Here is a 22003-nt window from a genome sequence, read left to right on the forward strand (position 1 = left end):
AAACGCGGCCCCTGGCTGCCCCCGTGGCTGCTGCTCCCTGCTGCGGGGCTGTCCTGAGCAGGCACAGGCATCCCCACATGAGCTGCGAGTGGCTGCAGTGTGGGGCGCCTGCCACACAGTGGGGGCGGGGACGCTTTTCCCCTTCACTCAGCACCAGCTTGTAACCTGCCCCTGCTGCCAGCTTGGGCCTTGTGTCAGCTCTGGGCTCACCCGTTGGGGCCGGTGGCAGCATCTGAGGGCCCCCCTGCTTGCCACGCCAGGCAGTGTTTGCTGATGCTGCCCACCCGGAGCTTGCGCATCGGGCAGCCCAGAGGCGGCGGTGGCAAACACCACCCGTGGGGAAAACTGGTCCCTCACCCACGCCATGGCCAGCGCCCCACACTGCAGCTGCTCACAGCTCATGTGGGGCTGCCTGTGCCTGCTCAGGACAGCTCCATGCATGTGCAGCAGGGTGCACTGACCACAGGGTGGGGGAGAAGCCGCTTTTTGCTCACACTCAGCACCAGCTCATTCCCTGCTGGGGAGCAGGGGGTCAGGGCTGCACGCTGCCCCCGACTTGTACTGTGGGGTTGGGGGGCACTGGGAGTGAGCAGGTGCATGGGGCCCACACTGGTGTCCCAGGGCCAGTGCTGGTGGGGCCCAGAGCAGAGTGGCAGGGGGGGGGGGGGCCAGCCCGGGCGCGGGCAGAGCAGAGTGGCAGGAGTGTGGGGTCCCAGCTGGCAGAGGCTCTATGGAACCGGGCCAGCTCCCCCCTCTCCCTGCTGGTGCAGCCCAGCCCGGCTCCACAGACCCCTGCCAGCCTGCACCCTGTTCTGGGCCCCACCACTGCTGGCCCTGAGACATTTGTCCCAAGACATTGGTCCCAAGATGGTGGCCAGGGGGTGGGGTACCTGTCAAGGGGTGGGACTACCCATGTGAGCCTTGACAGCTTGCCAAAACTGGGTAAACAGCCCTCCACCTGAAATAATTGCCCGTCCCTGCTTTAAGGGCTGATGTCTGGGTGCAGATATGGTGTTCTCTGAAAAAGTTGCCTACGCAGCAGGCCTGAGGCAATGATTCCCTGGAGTCAAGGCATGAGTATCTGCAGGGCTCCCAAGACACTGCTGTCTTTGCATGCTGGGGAGGTAAAGCAGCAACAAATCTGGAGGCTGAATTTGATCACTAAAGTGTGGAAACAGGAATTTTTACTTGGCATTTCAGTACAACCCTAATTTTCAATTGTTATCAATGCCTTTGTATTTCTGCATTGGGCAAGTTAACAATGTTAATAAGAACTTTATCTTAGCATTTCTGATGGCTTTAATGCTTTAAATAATCAGTGCTTGCTTTCGATTACCAGAATTGTATTAATAAAATTTAAGTATAGCTCGTATGAAAATTACAAAAGGATGACAAAAAGGCTTTTAAAAAAGCATTCAAGCAACGGATGTAACTAAAATACTTAATGTTTTCAGTGTGTTAGTTCTGCATTTCATCCTCTCAAATAATTTATTAGTAATATTTAACTGTTACGATTCACCTATTCCATTTCCTAACAAGTTGATACTTACAGCTTATGAAATGCTCACCTTTAGCTGTACCTCATGTTAGAGCCCAGTGGAATTAATTTGCAACCAGTCAAAAGAATATAATAAGGTGCTAATAATTGTTTTTACTTTAACTTTCATCAGTTTCTTGCATTTCCTAGTTTCATATGGAATTACAAATATCCTGAAACTGTGAGAGAATCTGTTTCCCAGATATCCATGGCTCATTTGAAACTACTGAGTATTAGAAGGGTCAATATGGCAAGCCTGGCTTGGAGAAGGACACTTTGGATTGGTGGAACATTTGCTTTGCAGGTCCGGCAGACTTCAGGGGTGGGGCATCCGGTGTAAATAAAAGCCCAGCAGTTCAGCAAGCTGGGCAGATGTGGCGAGGGACTCAAGAAGACCAGAGCCAAGAAAAGCTGGGGAGCTCTCTCCCAGTGGATAATAGGCCCAAGGCTCCTGAAGCCTCCACTGGAGGAGCAGCCTTAGGAGCAGTGCGAGACCACTTAGGCCCATCACGGTGCATGGTTCGGTGCACGGAGCCCAGGCTTTGGGAGCCGCAAGCAGCAGCTCGAGCCTGCAACCCCGGCGGGGCCAGTGGGCCGCACGGTGCGTGGGGCAGTGCGTGGAGCAAGGGCCTTGAGTGCTGCAGTGAGGCAGCTCAGGCCCCATCTCCTGGCAAGCTGCCAGTTCCCACGGTGCGCAGGGCGGTGCTGTGGGAGCCAGGGAGCAGCAGAGGCTGCTTGGGTTAGCCACCTGGCGTGAGAACAGACAGCAGGAGCCTGAAGGGCCCAGCCTGTGTGAAAAGAGACCTTGGTGCCGAAGCCAAGGCACGGGGAAATAGTAGTGCTCCAGCATGAGGCTCAGCACCCAGAAACCAGCAGCAGTGGTGCAGCAGCTGAGAGGAGCTGAGCCCTCGGTGCCCAGAGCGGGGCACAGGGTGGAGAGGAGCCCAGGGGCACAGGAGAGGCCTGGAGAGGCACTCCAGCAGAGGAGACCCCATCGAGCTGCACCCCGACCACTGCCACCTGAGGGAGCGTGAGACATTGGGCCCTTGGGTCCCACAGAGGAAAGACGTTTGGGGAGGGCAAACCCAGAGAAGGGGCTGGGTGAGCAGCCGCCCTGCCTAGTCAAAGTCCTAAGGGGTAGGGGCCATTTGATATCCATCTTTCTGCATTAAAGAAAGAGGGAACTGTTCCTCTGTAGGGGTAAAATCACATTTCCACTCTTATACTTTGCATGACCCTTTAATTGAGTACAGGTTCCCCACTGTGGGGTGGGGAAGCTGTGGGTGTTTTTGTGGATATAGTGTTTTCTTTAGGGGCTGTGGTTAGGAGTGATTTTCCCACATTGTTATTTGGGTTTGACCTTGGTTATTGGTTAATGTTCACTGTGTAAATATATGTATATGATATTTAGTTTTATGTTTATGTATATTATAACTCAATACATTGTATACAGTTAAGAATTTTGGTCTTGGGCTAACTCTATAGAGGAAAGAGGTATCTGCTCGAAATTCTGGCATCCCTCTCACAGCACCCCTCTTGCATACCCATCTCTTCGGTGTACCCAGGTTACATCAAGAAAAACTTGATCCTGACAGGTGTCCAACCCCCACAACTCCATTTCACCAGGCTTGGTAATATTGCATCTCTCCTTGTTTTTAACTATTCCAACACATTCAAACTTTTGAAAATCTGAATCTTTGGATCAAATTATCATCTCTTTCTAGTACAGGAGTGCTCAACCCCTAACCTGAGAGCCAGATTTGGCCTGTGGAGCCATGCCATCTGTCTACAGGGGTCCTGAGTGGCAGCAATTGCTACTCCCCTCGTACCACATTTCTGAACAAATGGGGAGCCTTGTGGGCCAGGCAGCACAATGGATCCACACATGATGGTGGCCCAGGACCAATCTTGGGACACAGGGGCTGGCTGGAGGTGGTGTGGGCTCCAATCTAACCCTGCATGTCAGGTCTCTAGTAGGTGGCACAGGGTTGAGGGAGGTAGCATGAGGCAGTGGGAGGCCCAATCCAGCCTGCGGACTGGCCCCAAGTCTCTCATCTGGCCTGTGCTAGCAAAAGGTTGAGCAGACATTCTGGTGGGTAGAGTTAAGATTCAGAATGGCCTTGATAAACTGGAGGAATGATCTAAAGTGAATCAATATTCGATAAGGAGAAGTGCATGGTCTTGCACTTAGGATAGAACAAACTCGTACACTGGGGAATGACTAGCTAGGCTCTAATCCATAGTAATAGGAGTCTCTCTAGCAAACCAAGGGAAACGATTCTTCTCCTCTGACACTGGTAAGGCCTCATCTGTAACACAGTGTCCGGTTTTGGGTCCCACACTTCAAGAAAGTTGTGAAGAGATTGGTAAGATTCCAGCAGAGAGCAACCAAAATAATTAGAGGCCTGGGAAATACGACTTATGAGGAAAAGCTATTTGCATTGCTACAAAAGCAGGGCTAATCCAGCCCAGCTGTGAATGTCCCCTGCATGCAGGTGGAGTAGGGGGGAATCTCAGCACAGAGTAGATGTAGCTGCTGTCACCCTCCATCCCGTTGTCTAGTGGGGCTGCAGCTAGTCTTTTGTGCTTTGCCTAGTCTGATCAGGAATGCTGCCTGCTGATGTAGTTTAGAGTCCTCATGGTACTCTAAACTGTGCTGAGATCAGAACTGAAGTAGAAGGGATCCAAGAACTGTTATTACTTCCTTGGCACACATGTTAAGGTGAATTTTGCCAGGTGCTACATATAGGGAAGAGAAATAAAAAATAGAATACAAAACTGGTGACACCTGGCTGGATGGCCGGCCGCAGTACGGAGAAAGGTCTAAGAATCTTGGTAAATCACAGGCTCAATATGAGTCTTCAGTGTGATGCAGCTTCACAAAAGGCAAATGCAGTTTGGGATGCATCAATAGAAACATTAGGTGCAAGACATGACAGGTGATAGTGCCTCTTTACTCAGCACTGTTTAGGGCTCATCTAGACTACTGTGTACAGTTTCAGGCTCCATGTGTTGAAAAGGATCTGGAGAAGTTAAAGGGTCCAGGGGCAGGTGACAAAAAAGATAAAGGGCTTAGAAGGCAAGTCATACAAAGAAATGTTGAAGGAGCTAGGCATGTTCAGCTTGTGGAAAAGGCGCTTAAGAGGGGACATGATAGCAGTCTTCAAATACCTGAAGGACTCCCAGTAAGAAGAGAGAAAGCACCTTTTCTCTCCCAGTGCAGAGACTAGGACATGGACCAATGTCTTGAAGTTGCAGCAAAGTAAGTTTAGATTGGATATCAGGAAAAACCTCCTCACTGTTAGAGCGGGGAAGCAGTGGAATGAACTGCCTAGGGAAGTCGTGGACTTTCCATTACTAGAGGTGTTCAAGAAGAAGTTGGACAGGGATTGATTAGGAAGGATCTGGGCAAAACTAGGCCTATGTTCTACTTTGTGTATTTTCCCAATCTTCTAGGTTTTGCTGGTTGCCAAATGGGGCCAGGAGGCAGGGTTTTTTCCCCTCCTGCTGTTAAATGTATAAGGGTATTTTTAAGTCTTCCTCAGAGATATCGGCTGATGGCTGCAGCCAAGGCTGGGGATTTTGACTGGGGTGTGCCAGTGCTCCTGCTGGGACCTAAATCCAGAGCTTCCTGGCTAGCAGGTTTTGTTCTTCTGTTAAGATTCAGACCAATATTTCGGGTCAGGAAGGAATTTTACCCATGGTCAATCATCATTGACTCCAAGATGAACATGGGCCGACAATGCGAGGTCACGGTCGGCAGGGCTAACCGGACCCTATCGTGCATCCACAGGGGCATCTCAAGTAGGGCCAAGGAGGTGATCCTCCCCCTCTACACAACACTGGTCAGGCCACAGCTGGAGTGCTGTGTCCAGTTCTGGGCACCCCACTTCAAGAGGGATGTGGACAACATTGAGAGGGTCCAGAGGAGGGCCACCCACATGATCCGGGGACAGCAGGGCAGACCCTACAATGAGAGGCTACGGGACCTGAACCTGTTCAGCCTTCACAAGAGAAGGCTGAGGGGGGACCTTGTGACCATCTATAAGCTCACTAGGGGGGGACCAGAAGGTTTTGGGGGAGACCTTGTTTCCCCTAGCGCCCCCCGGGATAACAAGGAATACCGGCCACAAGTTGTTGGAGAGGAGGTTTAGATTAGACATCCGTAAGAACTACTTCACAGTTAGGGCGGCTAGGATCTGGAACCAACTTCCAAGGGAAGTGGTGCTGGCTCCTACTCTGGGGGTCTTTAAGAAGCGGCTTGATGCCTACCTGGCTGGGGTCATTTGAGCCCAGTTTTCCTCCTGCCCAGGCAGGGGGTTGGACTTGAAGATCTACAAGGTCCCTTCCGACCCTACTTCTATGATTCTATGATTAGTATAGACTGTGGGGGGTCAGAGGGAGGGTGCCCCCCATTCTGTGGTCTCTTAAACATGTTTTAACAACCTTTGCAGCAGGACAGTGGCTACTGTGGTCCCCCTGCTTTAACTGTTGCAGGTTAGGGTATTATGTCTTGTGGCTGTATCAGGGTTGACTGTAATTTTGCTAATAGGTTAGACAATAGATTTGTATGAGATGATTTGGATAGGGATGATCCTACTTCAGGCAGGGGGTTGGACTCGATGAACTCTTGAGGTACCTTCCAGCCCTACTTCTCTATGATTCTATATGAACTTGAGCACAGGACAAATCTAGTTCTATGAGGCTGAAGCAAACCTAGTGGTCAAAAGGACTCTGAATTCCAGAAACATAGCTGATATGGACATCTGGACTTATAGGTAAAACAGATATATGTAAATATTGTACAGGGAGCTCATTAAATACATTATTAGTTAATAGACTGGTAGCGACCTAGGAGGGAGCTAGAAATGTAACAAGTCTCAGCAACACCTAGACCCACCTCAATATCATGACTGAGCTTCTTAACTATGCTTGTAATGGTCTGTATATGATTTTCCAGTAGTTGCCGTGCAGTTGCCTCCCCTTGTTGATAGTTCTTACTTCCATGAAGGTACGAAACAATGTCATCTTTGATTCGAAAGGCCTGATCTAGGAGAAGAGCTGTGGTTCTCTCCTGACTTGATAATCGATCTTCTAGAAAAGTCGCTCTGTTACCAGGCATCACTGGAACTGGAGGAAGGAAAGACTGTTCCCTGTTCAAAAAAAAAAGTATAAATTTATTTTATGAATGGTGCTGAAAACTGGCAAGTATTGGAATACAGTATGAAATGCACTAAGTGGATAAGGTCACATAGCAAGTAAATGTACCTGGGAGACTGGTAATGACAGAGAGGTGTCCTTACCCTTTAGAAACTTCAGGGATAAAAACATTCCCTGGCACACAGGGATGATAATCTAGACTACACGGTATAAATAAGGTTTGTTTTCATAAAAACATATTTGAGCTCTCTGGAACCCAGACTATTTTATTTTCTCTCTGATTCTGATTCTTGAGTAGGTTCACTGCTTGTGACTGTAAGGCAAAGAATTAATAAAGAGTGCATCCCATCCATCCCTTCAGTGAAAACAATAAGAGAGCCTTCATAAGGCACAGCCCAACATATGTCTGAGTATTTGAAACTGAGCAGTTAATTCTGTTAATGCCCCTGGACAAACACATCACAGTCCCTCTTCTCAGAGGCTCAGTCCTACTTCCACGGAAGGCAATGGCAACATTTCTTCATTATAGAATGAAGCTTGCCGTGTAAAACAAAGAAACTGTGACACAGGGTTCAGCCTGCATGGTTCTCAAAGGATGTGCAACACAGTAGACTGCTGATTCATGACGGGGGCTCCTGGCTGCTAGTGCAATACAAGTAATATCCATCCTCTTCCTCATTGTTTAATCTCTATATATCTTGCCAAGTAAAGATAGGGTATAGAACAGTGTATCTCAGCCTTTTTAGAGTTGAGACACCCTTCAAAAATGCCAGCTCTTAGTTTTCACTCTTTTTTGTTTTTGTTGTTGCAAAGAACTCAGACCACAACAGGTTAGAATGTTTTTAATACTATGGATTCCCATGCGAAAATTCTGGGTTTCTCTTTTGAACCATGTTTGCACACCTAATGGCTGTGTTCACACAAGCATGGATGGTTGGTTCCCTGGGGACAACTTGCAGCGGTGCAACTTGTGCTACCACTAGTTGTCCCCGGGGAACGCCCGTGCCATGGGTAAAAAAAATCCGCACGCTGCTCCCTTGCAGTGCGGAGAACAGCTGAATGTGTGGTATATGGTGCTGCAAATGTATCTGTGGCACCACATACTACATGGCTGCGCTCACCTGGATCCGGCCAACAGCGCTAACATTGTGTGGCACCCTGCCTGCACAACACCCTGGTTGAGGATCACTGGTAGAGAAATAAAATGCTAGACTCATTTCATACTTTCCCTAAGAATTTTTAGTGCTTCTAAAAAGTGCCAAATGGACAGCCTGGAAGACTGGAGTCTTCTAGTAATCTGCAAAGGATGTACAACAGAAGTAGCAGTGGTGTAAGCTTCCTCCCTCTGCCCTGTCAATATGTCTCGGTTCTCACCTGGACAGAGCACCTCCTAGTTTGAGAGAGCAGCTCACTTCTTGCTACTTCTAGAAGATGCTAAATGATGCCAAGTGTGGTGGTGGGTTGCTAACTTTTAATGCTGGCACTTTTCCACTAACAACTAGAAGAGCAATGGGTGCATTCACACGTACTAACTTTCAGACAGCTAAGCCAGCTAAACTGTCAAAGCATACACACGTGTGGAGCAGAGTTGACTTCAATGTGGTGCAAGATAATATACCTCTGAGTTGTCTTATCTTGGGTTGCATTAGTTGAATTTCCTTGTTTTAAGTTGACTTAGGTCGTGTGTACGTACCCATAATGTGCAGAGTTTGTGCCTCGGGCAAACCTGCTGAGCATTGATATCAGGGGACAGGCACAGGAATCCTACATATGCAGGGAACTCAAAAACAGTCTCCAGCTGCTGCTGCCACAGCTATAGAACAGTCTGCCTGCTCTGGCTTTTGGTCTCTCAACAGCAGTGCAGTATCCATGCACCTATTGTTGGGGCTCAAACTCTGTGGGGGTGAAGCCCATGGTTTGTGCCCATTTGCCCATCCCAAGTTATGGTCCTGGCAGCTAGACTCACACCAAAACTGTAATATCTCTACTGTCTTGTCAAGAAACGGAAGTAGGAATGCAGGAATAATGTCAGACCCCACCAAATCCCCCACTGAAATGGGGTGGAACAAACAAACCAGCTGATTAAGAGTTAAACTACATGGAAGTCTAGTGCCAGAAAGGAAGATGAATAAAATATACATTTGAAATTGACAGCTTAATTTAGTAAGAAAATTTAGTAAGATATGCAATATCTTAAATATGCAATATCTTATACATATACATTTGAAATTGACAGCTTAATTTAGTAAGAAAATTTAGAATATCTTATGATATGCAATATCATAAATTTAGTAGGATATGCAATATCTTATTAGATCCACTAAATAGTTGGAAAAAATGGTTCTTTGCAAGCTTCGGGCACAAAAGGAGGGTGCTAATTTCTGGCACAACTGCCAAAAAACTTCAATTCCCAACTGATTTAGAGCACAAACAGAGCAACTAATCATAGCAAGTTAACAGAGATGGGAATTTACCATGTCTTAGCTGTTTTATGGTGGATCTTTGTGTGCCTATCCTTACCCCATGGTAAGCCAAAGCTAAATCAAGGTAGCTTAAGCCTGTTTCACTGAGGAGGTGAATGGACAGACTGATACAATATGGAATCTGGTCAAGACCTCAGGACTCACGCTGCTTCTCATACAAAAGTCTGGGAGTCTTTTCTTAACTGCCCGACCCTTGAATTTATATCTTACCCAAGTGGCCAGCTTTATTTTGTGTTCCTTAAATTAAGCCCAATACCATGTTTGTCTTTATCGCCTATATCCCAGACACACACTCTTTTATAACATAGTTTAGCCACAATCCATAACTTCATGGTAGAGGAAAATTCCCAGGCAGTCCTCTGGGGAAGAAATCAGATGTGTTTTACCTTATAACGATCTCTGCTTTTAGACTGCTATAAATAAAGGCTCTTGTATAAAAATAACTTTAAAACAAGAAAGAAAAGAAGAAAAGAGTTCAACTGCCCTATGCAATCAATATACAAAATGCAAAGATGACAGTTCAATGACTGAAGTGTGCCTAAGGATAATCCACAACAAAATTTACAAGCATATGGACTATAAGGATGCTCTGCAGCTGGCTCATGGTGGCGTGTACAAAAAGCTACTTTACATTTATTTATGCAATTAAGATTTAAAAATAAATGCAATCATTGCCAGCCATGAAACGGTGCCAAGACTTACATTTTTATTGTCAATCACTGCTCAGAAAAAATTTTAAATATCAAAATGCCCTCTTGACATAGCATACTGGGCTTCATCAATGGCTACAGAACACAAGTCACAGGAGCCTGACAACAAATCCTGATGTATAATTGAGATTTAATTTTTTGTTAGTTTTATATCTGTATCTCTGTATATCACACACGATCTTCAGCAAAGAAAAGGACCTAAGAATCACCATTAATTACGTGAAATACGACCTCTAATAAACTCTATATTGATGTGTCAGCTGTCTGATCTCCATTCACTGATCTCAGATTTTTGCTAGAGAGACCATAATACTTGAGATTTAGGGTTTTGCTCTCTTTGGTTAGCGTTTTGATTAGCTTTCTAGGCATGCTTAAATGTGGGCTGCCTCTTTGCTATAGTTCTCACAGCGTTTCCATGATAAGCTAAACTGAAAACCCAGGGCTCTTTGTTTGTCTCACCTTTTATACACCTAAATTTCGATTCTGTCCTAATGGTATTGGGAGTCACATGACTGACTGAAAACAATACCCACTGTTGATAGCCTCTGATCAAGACCTGTTTCTGCTCTGTCACTCACTGGTTGGGGGCCCTTGAGCAAGTCACTGCACCTCCCTGTGGCTCAGTTTTTCTAGCTATAAAGTAGTAAAAGGGTAATTTACCTCCTTCATTAAAGCCTGCTGCAATTTATCTCCCATTTACAACAGTGAAAGAATGTGCACACAGGTAGTTAGCACACAGCACTTGAGACTTGGTAAAGCCTCACCCCTTTTTTACCCCACAGTAAACTTAATGTGTTCATAGCCCCAGAGTTAAATTAGTCTTTGCTTGGTTCTCCTGGAACCAAAAACTGATGGCTGCAAGCATCCCAAACTAGCAGTTCTAAGACAATGCAAGCACTAAGTTTTTCTCTACTGATGTGAAATTGTCCCTGGAGCAGAGAGGACCACAGCTTGAAACCTCTGGCGTCTTCTGGTGGAAACTCTCAAACAATGATCAATTAAAAGCTAAGCCTCTGAAGTGATATTGAAGCTTCAGTAGTCTAGGAAGTATGTAAGAGGCAAAGATTATTTCTGTGAGTGATAACTTCTATTTTATTCTTCAGGTCCTTGAAGAAGAATGTATTGCATTGGCTAAGTCTATCCCAACCATGCAGTTGGTTTGACAGCCTTCTGAATCATGGAGTATGCCTGAGAGGTCACCCAGACCTTTGACACATATGCTTAGTCCAGAGTATGGAGGAGTGGAGGCTGCCCAGACCTTTCATCCCCACTTTAGGTCATTGAGACAAAATCCAAAGGCCAGACTGAGTCTAGGCATTTGGTGCCTCCATGGCTGTAGCTGTATAAGCATTGAGGAATTGAAGATCTACCACACAGATGTCCTGTGTGATAGATAAGGATTCTACCACTGAGCCACAGAGACATCATGCAGTTGGCCCATAAAAATATCACCCACAGAAATCCTGGCCTCTCAGCATGTTTCTGTTGTTTTAACCCTTTTCTCTCTGCTTGCTCTTTTTCTGTGGACTAACAATATTCTGTGTGGAACAAGCTATTCTTTGCCACTGCATTTTCAAACTTGTTACAGCTCTTAGAGCAAAGCTTCTCAATTTTTTTAAACTCAAGGCATCCCTTGGAAAATGCCAGGTTTTAGTTTTCACTTGTTTTTTTGAGTACAGAAAAATAATAGAGCAATTTCTCTGTTGCAAAGGACTCAGAAAGACAACTATGGGTCAAAATATTTTTAATACTATGGATTCCTAGCTGAAATCTTTGGGTTTCTCTTGTGAATCATGTTTGCATACCTAACACTGCTAACCTTGTGCAGTGCCCTTGGAAGGAACTCAAGGCATGCCAGGCTCCAGCATTCTGGTTGAATATTGCTGTCCTAGAGACAAGCCTATCAAGGGGCCAACTGAGGTAATCCAGTTGGTAAACTGGGGTGTTACTGGCAGTTGATTCAGCCTTGAAATGGGTTTAATTGTAGGATTCCTTTCTGGAATAGTGGCATGTGGAGGCCTATTACCTGAGAGATGTGCTCATGAAGATGAAGAGAGTTTAAACTATAACAAACAGGAACTATATCAGTATCTACTGTCGCATGGTATTGCACTCCCCTATCATGTTCAGCAGTCTGAACATCTGGAAAGAGCAAGCAGTGACTCAGCAGTATAGCACACACAGAAAATCCACTTTCTTCAGTTTATCAGGGTTGCTTGTTTAAGCCTCTCATTAAAAGCCTGATCCTGCAAGATGCCTATCAGCTTTGCTTCCTTTTCACTTGGAGTGCTTACATGAGAGAGACTTTTTATGATCGGGCCCCTGGAAATGCTCTACAGTTGTAATGTAAGATGTGCACGGCAACAAGCGCTTTTAAAATAGCTGATCATGTGAAAAATTAACCCCGGTCAAGTGAGGTATTACATTAGGGTGCTCTAAAGTAGAGCACCTTAGGGAACTTGGGTTCCCTCCAGGGTAAATGTTTCATGTGGGGGCAGGGCAGAGCTAGTGCTCCTAGCCCAGCCCTGCCCTGCCCCTGGGGCTGTCAGCAGGGGAGGGAGGAGGAAGGGGATGGAGCTGCCAGTTGCTTTGAATGGCCAGAGCTGAGGGGTGGGGGCAGGGTGAAACAGAGCCCCCTCACCCGAATCTACCTTGGCTGGGATAATGGGGGGATCTGGGTCAGACCCGTGAGGTGAGGGACTCTGTTACACCCTGCCCCCACACCCAGCTCTGGCCATTCAAAGCAGCCAGGAGCAGCCAGCATGGAGCTGCTGGCTGCTTTCAATGGCCAGAGCTGAGGTGGATGTGAGGGGAACGGATCCCCCTCACCTTTGCGTGCCCCCTAGCTCCCCTGGCTGGGGTACTGGGGGAGCTGAGCTGGGCCTGCGAGGTGAGGGGGCTCTGTTCCCCACCCTCCTCAACTCTGGTCATTCAAAGCAGCCAGCAGCTCCCTCTGCTCCCCCTTCCCTCCCCTGCTGACAGCCTTGGAGCTGGGGGCAAGGGATGGCACAGAGCTGGGGAGAGGGGCAGTTCAGCAGCCTCCTCAGAGGTTACCAGAGTGCCCCCACCTGCTGGCCCAGGCTGGCGCAGGCTGGCTCCAGCCCCCCTGGGGGTGAATGTCTGTTGGGTTGGAGAGGGGAGGAGGGGACGCTCTAACTTTATGTAAAGCGCCATGAGTTAGTTCAGGCCCTAACATCTGTAGGCACCATCATCAGGAACCCTATATCCCTTCAACTGGTGCTGTTTGAACAGGGTAAAACTATTAGCAGTTTTGAGTGGTTGTCTGTACATACACAACAGGTATGGGGACACTTAATTCTGATATTCTGTATCACTTTCCACAAACTTCTTCAGAATTCTTATAATAGCTTGATTTATCTCTTTCTGCAGCTGAGCAATTTATAGAACTTGCTATAAATTGTAATTTATAGCAATGTAAATAAATCGTAATAAATCGTAATGCTGATGGGTGTAAAAAGGGCAGTAGAACATCTGTTAGGTACTAGAAAGTGGTTTACTAGTTATTGGTGCTATAATGGAATTTAAAATAGTCAAAGGTGTTGACAATATCATTTATCATCAATTCATATATTTAATACAAATCTTGCTGGCACCAAATTTCTGAAATGGAAATTAAAACCTTTATTTTGTGAGTCTTTGGTAAAACAAACGAAGTAGAAGAACTCCACATGCTATCTGTTTCCAAATGATTTTGACTCAGTAAAGAACTTTCTCAAAAAGTCCGAAAATGCGTCAACCCCCTTTCCCCTCTCTTAGTGTCAGCATTTCAGCTTTTGGTCATATCATAAAGACCTGAGTTTTTCATTTAATTTCCCTATCAAAAATGTTGCCTTCCTTAAAAGTGTTTTTTTTAAATATATATATTTTTCAAAGAAACCTAGGAAATATAGACACACACCTTTCATTAAAACTGTCTACATTTAGGCCCCCAAATACAGATTAGACTGTTTTAAAAAGCCTACCTATGTCAACTTTTAATGAGAGTGGGATTTGTCAGAGGAATGGATCCTTATGCATATAGAACAAAAATAGAATGCAATTTTAATTTCCCTTGTTTTTCCTTCTGACCCAAACATATTTATTATAAAGTAGCATTATAATTATTTATAATAATAATGATTAGTTTTAACTGTGGAGAAACCAAGCATGTTTTTAGAACCTAGGAATCATATTCTTAAGGCCATTTTACTCTGAACATTTACACCCCTTTAAGGCCCCTTTGTAAATGTTCAGGGCCAGGAATTTGGGGTGGGGTAAGTGAGGGCAGGGCTGCCCACTTAAATCTGGGGCACAGAGCCCATTTCTGACACATATCAGTGATGGGGGCTGAGTGACAGCTGCATTGCTACTTGCCCTGCCACCTGCCCCACTGCTTCACTGCTGCTGTCATCATATCTGCATGTCAGCCATAAAGATCCCTGTGGTCCAGACCTGGCCTAAGGGGCTAGAGCAGGGGCAGTTTGACCTCTCATATAAGAGATATGTATCCTGTCAGCCTTGGGCTTCTGGAAAGGTAGAATGAAGAGACAGAGAATGGAGGTTAGAATATCTTCATACTGCTCTCCTTATACAGGTTTCCCTTGCTTTATGCAGGTTCTGTATATACAAATTCGCTCTTATGTAATGACCCTTTTTACACCCCCAATTCATTATATGCAAGGTGAGTCTGTAGGGGAAGGGGCGGGGGGTGGGGCACGGTGTGGCGGAGCCCAGCAGCTGCAGGTAGGTGGCGTCAGGCGCTCCCGGGTCGGCAGCAGGGAGCAAAGCAGAGGGAACTGTAAGTGGGTACGGGACATGGGGGCACAGTTCTTGCTTCTACATGCATCCCGGGAGGGCTGCAGGCTGGGGGTCTGCACTGGGTTCTTCCTGGTGGGCGTGTGCCCCCAGATCTGTACGCAGGATGAACACAGGCTGCTGCTGTTGGCTGAGACCGATGGCAGCACTGGGCTGTTCCCAGCAGGGAGTTTGGGCTGTGCTGTGCTCAGGGTGGGTGGTGGTGGCACTGGGAGGTGGGGGCTGGGGGGCTATGGCAAATTTTGGGGTGGCTACAGCCCCCCTCCCAGTGCCACTGCCGCCTGCCCTGAGTGCACCACCGCCCAAGCCCCTGCCGCGAAGAGGCTGGTGTCATCATCGGCCCCAACCCGCAGCGGTAGCCTGCCCTCATCCTATGCGCAGATCTGGGGGCACACCCTGGGAAGAGCCTGGCATAGCCCAAAGCCCTCCCAAGGTGTGCATAGCAGCAAGAACTGCACTCCCCTGTCCTGTGCCCTGCACCCACTGACAATTTCCTCTGCTTTGCTCTCTGCTGCAGCCCTGGGAGTGGCTGATGCCACCTGCCTGCAGCTGCTGGACTGCATCATGCCCCTCTCCTTCCCTCCCCCCACCCTTTCCCTAGCCCCAGCCCCACTCCCTCCCTTGCCACCATGGGAACGTATCCCTGTTTGTTACCTTATAAACTGGATTCCCTTTATGCAAATTCAAGTTATATGCAGTTTTCCAGGAACGCATGTACCTCATAAAGCAGGAGAAACCTGTACCAGCTACAAGAGGAACTGGGGAGATATATAGAAAGGCCCTAGTTATACCTCATGCTGCCAGATCCCCAAGTGATCTGTCCTGCTGTACCGTCCTCTATCTCATCTGCCACTGAAGGAGTATGTGGGGGCCGAGGGGGATCCGGAAAAGGGTCGGCTGGGTTGTGGCCACAAACCTGGCACGTACAGATGGGTACTTTCGACCGCTGGAGTAGAATTAGGCACAAACGCGTACTGGTTCAAACAAAGATGGCTTTACTTACACTGTCGAGATGTACAGCGTAGGAAGAAAGTTAACTTCAAACTTCAGACTTCAGTTACAGTTTAACCGGGGAGCTCTTATTCGATGAGATATCTTTCTAAACACGAGCATGCAGAACACGGGGGTACGTCTGGGTCGGTCGGCGATGGGGAGTCGTCAGCGGTTGATCAGTCCACCACGTTAACTCCGAGATGGACGCGGAGTTCTCCAACTTGGGTGGAAACTGCTCCAACCTTTTATACGGCTAGCGAGCCAATTGCTAGTCGCCACGTAGGAATAATTTAGAACCGGCCAATAGTAATGTGTGAATTTGAATATGAGTGGCGGGAACGCCGGGGTTCTCCACCGTGCTGAGAAATTCCCTCGTACAAAATCTCACCGTGCCTTGTGCTAGAAAGTTCCACTGTGCTGAGGCACTCAACCACTAAGCTCTGCCCTGACAGAGTACAGATGCCAAAACATACATGACTGCAAATCTCAAGCTCAGCTGATTGTTAATATCAAACAGCCCCTTCCCAAAATAGGGAGGGGAGGGCTTGCAGGTCAGAGTTCATCCCAGGCCTTAAGTGATCATCGCCCTAACCTACCATGCTAAACAGACTCCCGCTAAAAAAAAACAGTGAAAAGACCCTTGGAGAGGTACCATTGCTCCATGGAGAAACTGAGAAATATTCTATGAAAAACATTCTGCTAGGATGTCATGCCTTCTGAATTGCCTTCCTTTAGTTTTATTATTAATATTACTTTCCTGAGAACAGGGTTTAACTCCTGCTAATTATTTCCATTTTAACATAATCTTTTGTCAGTGATATCATAATCATTGCCACAGTGGGCATTTATGATGTTACAGCCTTGAAATGACTACTCTCACTGTAAGCAACTAAGTTTGAAAATTTTAGCTTGTAGTTTTATGATAAATCAGCACAAGAAAACATTACATAAATTTGTAGGTGGAACACTTATAAATGTAATATCAAGGGCAGTTGATCAATTTTCCATTACTTAAAGTCATTCCCTCAGTTCTGCAAAAAAAGGATAATTTAGCATGATGGCACTTCACGGTCATGAGCAATCAGCATGCCCCTCAGATTCAACTTATATGAACCTTGACTCCTTGCTAAAGGAAATCCATCCTCATTTCTCTAGTTATTGAGCAGAAAGCAATGAAGGATATACTTTAAAGAGGACTTATTAACTTTTACTTAGGGAAGGAAAGAATGCATTTAGTATCCAAACAAAATGTTTTTTATATTCATTAACTGTCCATTGGCTTTACCCACAGACTGTTGATATATTAACAGTAAGATGCAACATCTGACTTTCCAAGGATTCCATCCTGCTTTTTTGTTTAGTTTACTTCCTATTAAGACCTACCAGTCACAGTGGGCATTTATACACATACCTTTTCATTTGGCAATGAGCTGGAGATCTGCCGCTTCTGAGTAGACTTGACACATGCAGTTGTACAAGCGGCGAAATGCACATCAGTGGGCAGAACATGGCAGCAGTGCACTTTTGAACTAAAGCACCTCCGAGGTGTTTTATTCAAAAACATGCCGCCGCCATTTTCTCAGCACTGACATGCATTTTGCCACTTATACAACTGCAAATGTCACAGCGCCAGGTGCTTGTACATGTCAAAATGATTTTTCTACTAGCTGCAGACTTTTGCATTTTCTCCACAAGGGGCTGGAACATGTTACTACCACAGCAGTGCTCTCTAAACCCTGCAAGCCTCAGTGACAGAAAGCCTTGAGCAACTGAGATATGGCATTGGTTGCAACCAACAGCATTTGAAATTCCACTTGACAATGGGGGAAAATTCAATATACAAGTCTTCTATAAACCCACTCCCTTATATGTTCCCTAGCTGGCCCAGATGTAAATAAGGCTGAACTAAGAGGGAATAGGGCTAGTTAGAAGGTACTAATTTTCCATCACTGGCAGGAAGACTTGTATGAAGCCTGGGACAGAACTTAAAATTGCCTTTACTGGAACCTCAAGGAGGAGGAGGGGCACTCCAGGGTCACTGCCGCACTTCCATATGGAGGAATTCCTTTTCCAGCCCAATTGTCATGAGGCTCCCTGCGAAGGTGATATTGTCCCCATGAGCCTAAAAACTGAAACAGTCTCTCACATCAGAGTGCAGCTCACTAACCACAAAGCCAGCCTATCCACCCAACACATCAGTAGTCATGGTATAATGCAAAATATCAGCCCTTTACTTCTTGACTCCTGCTAGTTTTGAAGGAGCCCCAGTACAATGCTAAAAAAGCCAAGATATTCCCCACAAACCTGAAAAATAGTATCTGTCAAATAGAGGTGTTGCATGACTGGGTTCACTCATATAGATAAATCATAAATCATTTATCCCATGTGGCTTCTTGCAATGTATATCTGAGCTGAACTGAAATGACAACATATTGCCAGATTGCCAGTGACCTGCATATGTTCTCCAGTGAGGAATTCTGTAGTATGTGTTTCACATAATATTGCAGTGATTCCTTCGTTTCTATAAACCTTTTACTGCTTCTCAAGATCTGCACTTTGGGTCAAGGACTATCTCCTGTAGCATGGAAGGCCTCTTAAGAAAATTACAAGGCTCTTCTACAGAGATGTTTGAAAAATGTAATTCTGGCAAAAGTGCTTATCAGTGCATTTTTACCAGGTGTTTGATTTGAAAAAGTCTTTAAGCTTTGCAGAAGTATACTACATAATGATATAAAGAAAGTGTAGATGTTTTAATGGGATATTACCCAGTTCAGACTGGTTCTGCTGGCAACCTGCAGGCTGCATGCAACCCATGAGGGGTTAGGTTGCAGTTCTTGGGCTCCCTGCCTGGCCACTGCTTCCCATGTTCCCCACATGGAAGGCTAGGGCTGCAAAGTCAGCCAGAGTTTCCAGGCTCCTCCTCCTTCTTCTGGCTTTTGCTGCCTGCCTTTACCCCTGTTAACTGGGCAGTGCAGCACAGCATGATTAAGGAGGAGCTGAGGGCGAGCTTGGGGCTGTGCAGGCTGCAGTGCACTGGTGGGGGGACCAGATGGCAACACAGGGTGCAGTGGTGGGTGAGGAGTGCCTGCTCAGGAGCCCAGTGCTGGGGGCATGTGATGCAGCAACAGGGGAGAACGGATGCACAGTGCAGCAGTGGGGACTGTCTACGTGGTGTGTAGCCCATGGGGCCTGTGGCTCATTGGTATGGCCTGCAGGGTTTTCAGTCCCCAGCTGCCTAGAAATTATATAGCCCTTACCTAATTAATTCCTGGTGCTCCTAAAGTAAGCACCCCATGCAGTTAAACATGCAGTAATGCCAACAGCATCAGTAGCTAGTTTTTTTTCTTAATAGTGTAGTAAAAATGTCTCATGATCTCACTACAAAAAGGCTTCACAGCTGAGATCTGTAATCTCACTACACAAAAGGCTTCACAGCTAAAAACTGTAATTGTTTCTTCTCCTCTCTCCCCCACAACTGTGGGGCCAGGAGCTGGGGGTCCTGTTAGGGGGAGAGAACAGTCCGAACAAATGCTCTGTTCGCGATAAGGCTGATTCCCGTGGGAACACAAAGATTAGTTACTGCTTGCTTTGCACATAAACTTTGCAACCCTTGTTACTTGCCCGTTTTAGAACTACGCATGTACTAAAACTTTACAGGAAACTGTAGCCAATCACAGATCGCCACAATGGAATCTTGTTCATGAGGGGTATAAAAATGTAACTTCGGGCGTGGCTAGGGGTTGACTCTGCTTTGGGCGACCCAGCCCCTTTGTCAATCTGTTTGTGCAAACAATAAACTCGAGATGGATCCAACCTGAGTGTGACTCTCTCCTTGAGGTGTATTGGAAAAGCCTCCAGGGGCAAGAAACTAGCCGTTTGTGCAACAATAGTGACAGTCAGATGTAATGTCACTTACAGATAGCTGCCCTGTAAAGAACTCCAAATGGAATCCAGAGAAAAGCTTTTCCCCTGGTGAGAGAAACTGGAGACCATGATGATTCATTCAAGCTAACAGTTCTGAATATCACACTTCTGCCTGTAGTCAACAGACCTAATTAAAACCTTGTTTCCAGATTTTAAGAAGTGTCGATGGTAGTTTGCTCCTCCGGTAAATGAAGTGGCCAGGATGAGCACAATTTGAGAGACAAACCTGTTCCTATGCCTTTCACAAGCAGGAAGAGGCATGGGAACAGGTGGAACTAGCTGTTCGCATGCCTGTTCTCTGGGACTAGGTATTGCTTCAATATTGAGGTTCAATAGGTAGCAACAGGTGCCAGAATTGGGACATGGGATAGGGACAACCCTCCATGCATACAACAGCCTTAACAGCTGCTCTTTTAATTTAGTAGCATGCATTCCTTCTTATTCCAACTTGTCATTTTACAAGTGGGAATAGAATTGTTACCCCATCTCTCCCTGGCCTTTAAGGTGTTCCTAGCATCCTTGGTAGTGTGAGAGTCCTCTAGTCCTTGTGAATGGGAAACGGTGGGGAGGGAGTCCTCAGTTCTGCTGCAAGGTGATGGGCTAGATATCTGTCTCCTTTTTGCTTATGTATTTCTGGGTATCTAAAGCAAAAACTTTTAAAAAAAATCTATGAATCTAGACACTCCAGTATAACAGTCATAATTGTTTTTTAAGGATCAGAATGTTGAATTAAGACCCCAAGGACCAAATGCACAATTTGTGAGCTAGAAAGGCTGGCACTGCTAGTTGGTGGTGGTGCACATCTGATTCATCTCAGGTGGTCACATAGCCCAATCTCCTGCTCCCATACCTTTTGGGAGAAAGGGCTATTTTAAGATGCTGTGGTGCCAAATATCCCTTCCTTTCAAAAGGAAGAGGTATGATTCTTAGACACATCAGTTAGGATGATCTTACTCCATTCCATACTGAAGAAGATGGTTTGATCCTGTACAGTACACTTCGGAGCCTTATAGCAATGTTTCTTTTCCCTTCTTCAGTTCAAAGTATAGCTGGGCGGCCCCAACATAAAATACTCCTGATATGGTCAACCCAATCAGAACTAGCAAGGTGTCCTAATACTTCAACACTGTTCCTTGCTTTCCTTATCAGTGGAAGTTATTCCATTAGAGTCAACCCTGCAATCAAATGATAAGCACTTGAATGCAATAAGTGTCTATTCAAGCTGTGGTGACAGTCATGATAATAAGTAATTATGGACTTACTTGTTAGTGTTAACCAGGTCTGCAGGGTTTTCTGTTGACATTGTTGCCTGAAGAAAAATCTTATCTAAAGCAAAGATCAAAAAAGTGTTTATTTGTAGTTTCCATGTATACAACTCAAATCACTTTACAGTATTGCCTGGAGTGTGCCAATGATCCAAAGCCAGAGATTCGTGGCTAGAGGACCTTGCCCCTCTGCTCAGGGTCAAAGCGATCACCATATTTGGGGGCAGGAAGGAATTTTACTCCAGACTGGTAGGTTTAACGAATCCCAGCATACTGCTTTCACCATACTTTGATCAGATTGGTGTGAACTGTGGGGATTTTTGCCTTCTTCTGTAGAGGGGGACGTGGTCCTCTACCTTGATATCTTGAGTATATTTAATAGATTTCATAGATATTTGGGCTGGAAGGGACCCCAGAGGATCATCGAGTCCAGCCCCCTGCCCCAGGGGCAGGAAGTCAGCAGGGATCATAGGATCCCAGCAAGATAAGCATCCAAATGTGTCTTGAAGGTGTTCAAAGTGGGTGCTTGAACCACCTCTGGTGGCAGTCTACTCCAAACCTTGGGGGCTCGGAAAGTGAAGAAGTTCTTTCTTATGTCCAGCCTGAATCAGTCATGGCAGAGTTTGTGACCATTCGATCTTGTCATCCCTTGGGGCACTCTGGTGAACAGATGTTCCCCCAGATCCTGATGAGCAACCATGATAAACTTATAGGTTGCCACCAGATCACCCCTGCACCCGCTTTTCCAGGCTGAAGAGCCCCATAGCTCTCAGCTTGTCGTCATAAGGTCTATTTTCCTGACCTCTGATCATGCGTGTGGCTCTTCTCTGCACCCTCTCAAGCTTCTCCACATCCTTTTTGAATTGTGGAGCCCAAAACTGGATGCAGTACTCCAGCTGCGGCCTCACCAAGGCCGAGTACAACGGGAGAATGAATATCCTGGGATTTGCTAGAGAAGCATCTATGGATGCAAGCCAGTGTTTTGCTCGCTTTACTAGCCACAGCATCGCACTGAAGGCTCGTGTTCATCTTGTGGTCAACCATGACCCCCAAGTCCCTTTCATCTGTAGTGCTAACCAGCGTAGCACTGCCAAGCCTATAAGCATGCTGCAGGTT

The 22003-nt window shown here is 46.3% G+C and overlaps 1 protein-coding gene across 1 annotated transcript in view; it reads right to left on the reverse strand.

The window, feature by feature from the left end:
• Nucleotides 1-22003, reverse strand: part of FAM81B (family with sequence similarity 81 member B) — a 64723-nt gene that overhangs the window by 35621 nt on the left and 7099 nt on the right. Inside the window, exons 2-3 of the mRNA XM_025199126.1 lie at nucleotides 20885-20948; nucleotides 6438-6690 (exon numbers count right to left, since the gene is read on the reverse strand). Of these exons, the coding sequence (XP_025054911.1) occupies nucleotides 6438-6690; nucleotides 20885-20925 (294 nt within the window). The 5' untranslated portion in view covers nucleotides 20926-20948. The remainder of the gene's footprint in view (nucleotides 1-6437; nucleotides 6691-20884; nucleotides 20949-22003) is intronic.

The sequence above is a fragment of the Alligator sinensis genome, unplaced genomic scaffold (genome assembly GCF_000455745.1).
Source record: "Alligator sinensis unplaced genomic scaffold, ASM45574v1 scaffold223_1, whole genome shotgun sequence".
Classification (NCBI taxonomy): domain Eukaryota; kingdom Metazoa; phylum Chordata; order Crocodylia; family Alligatoridae; genus Alligator; species Alligator sinensis.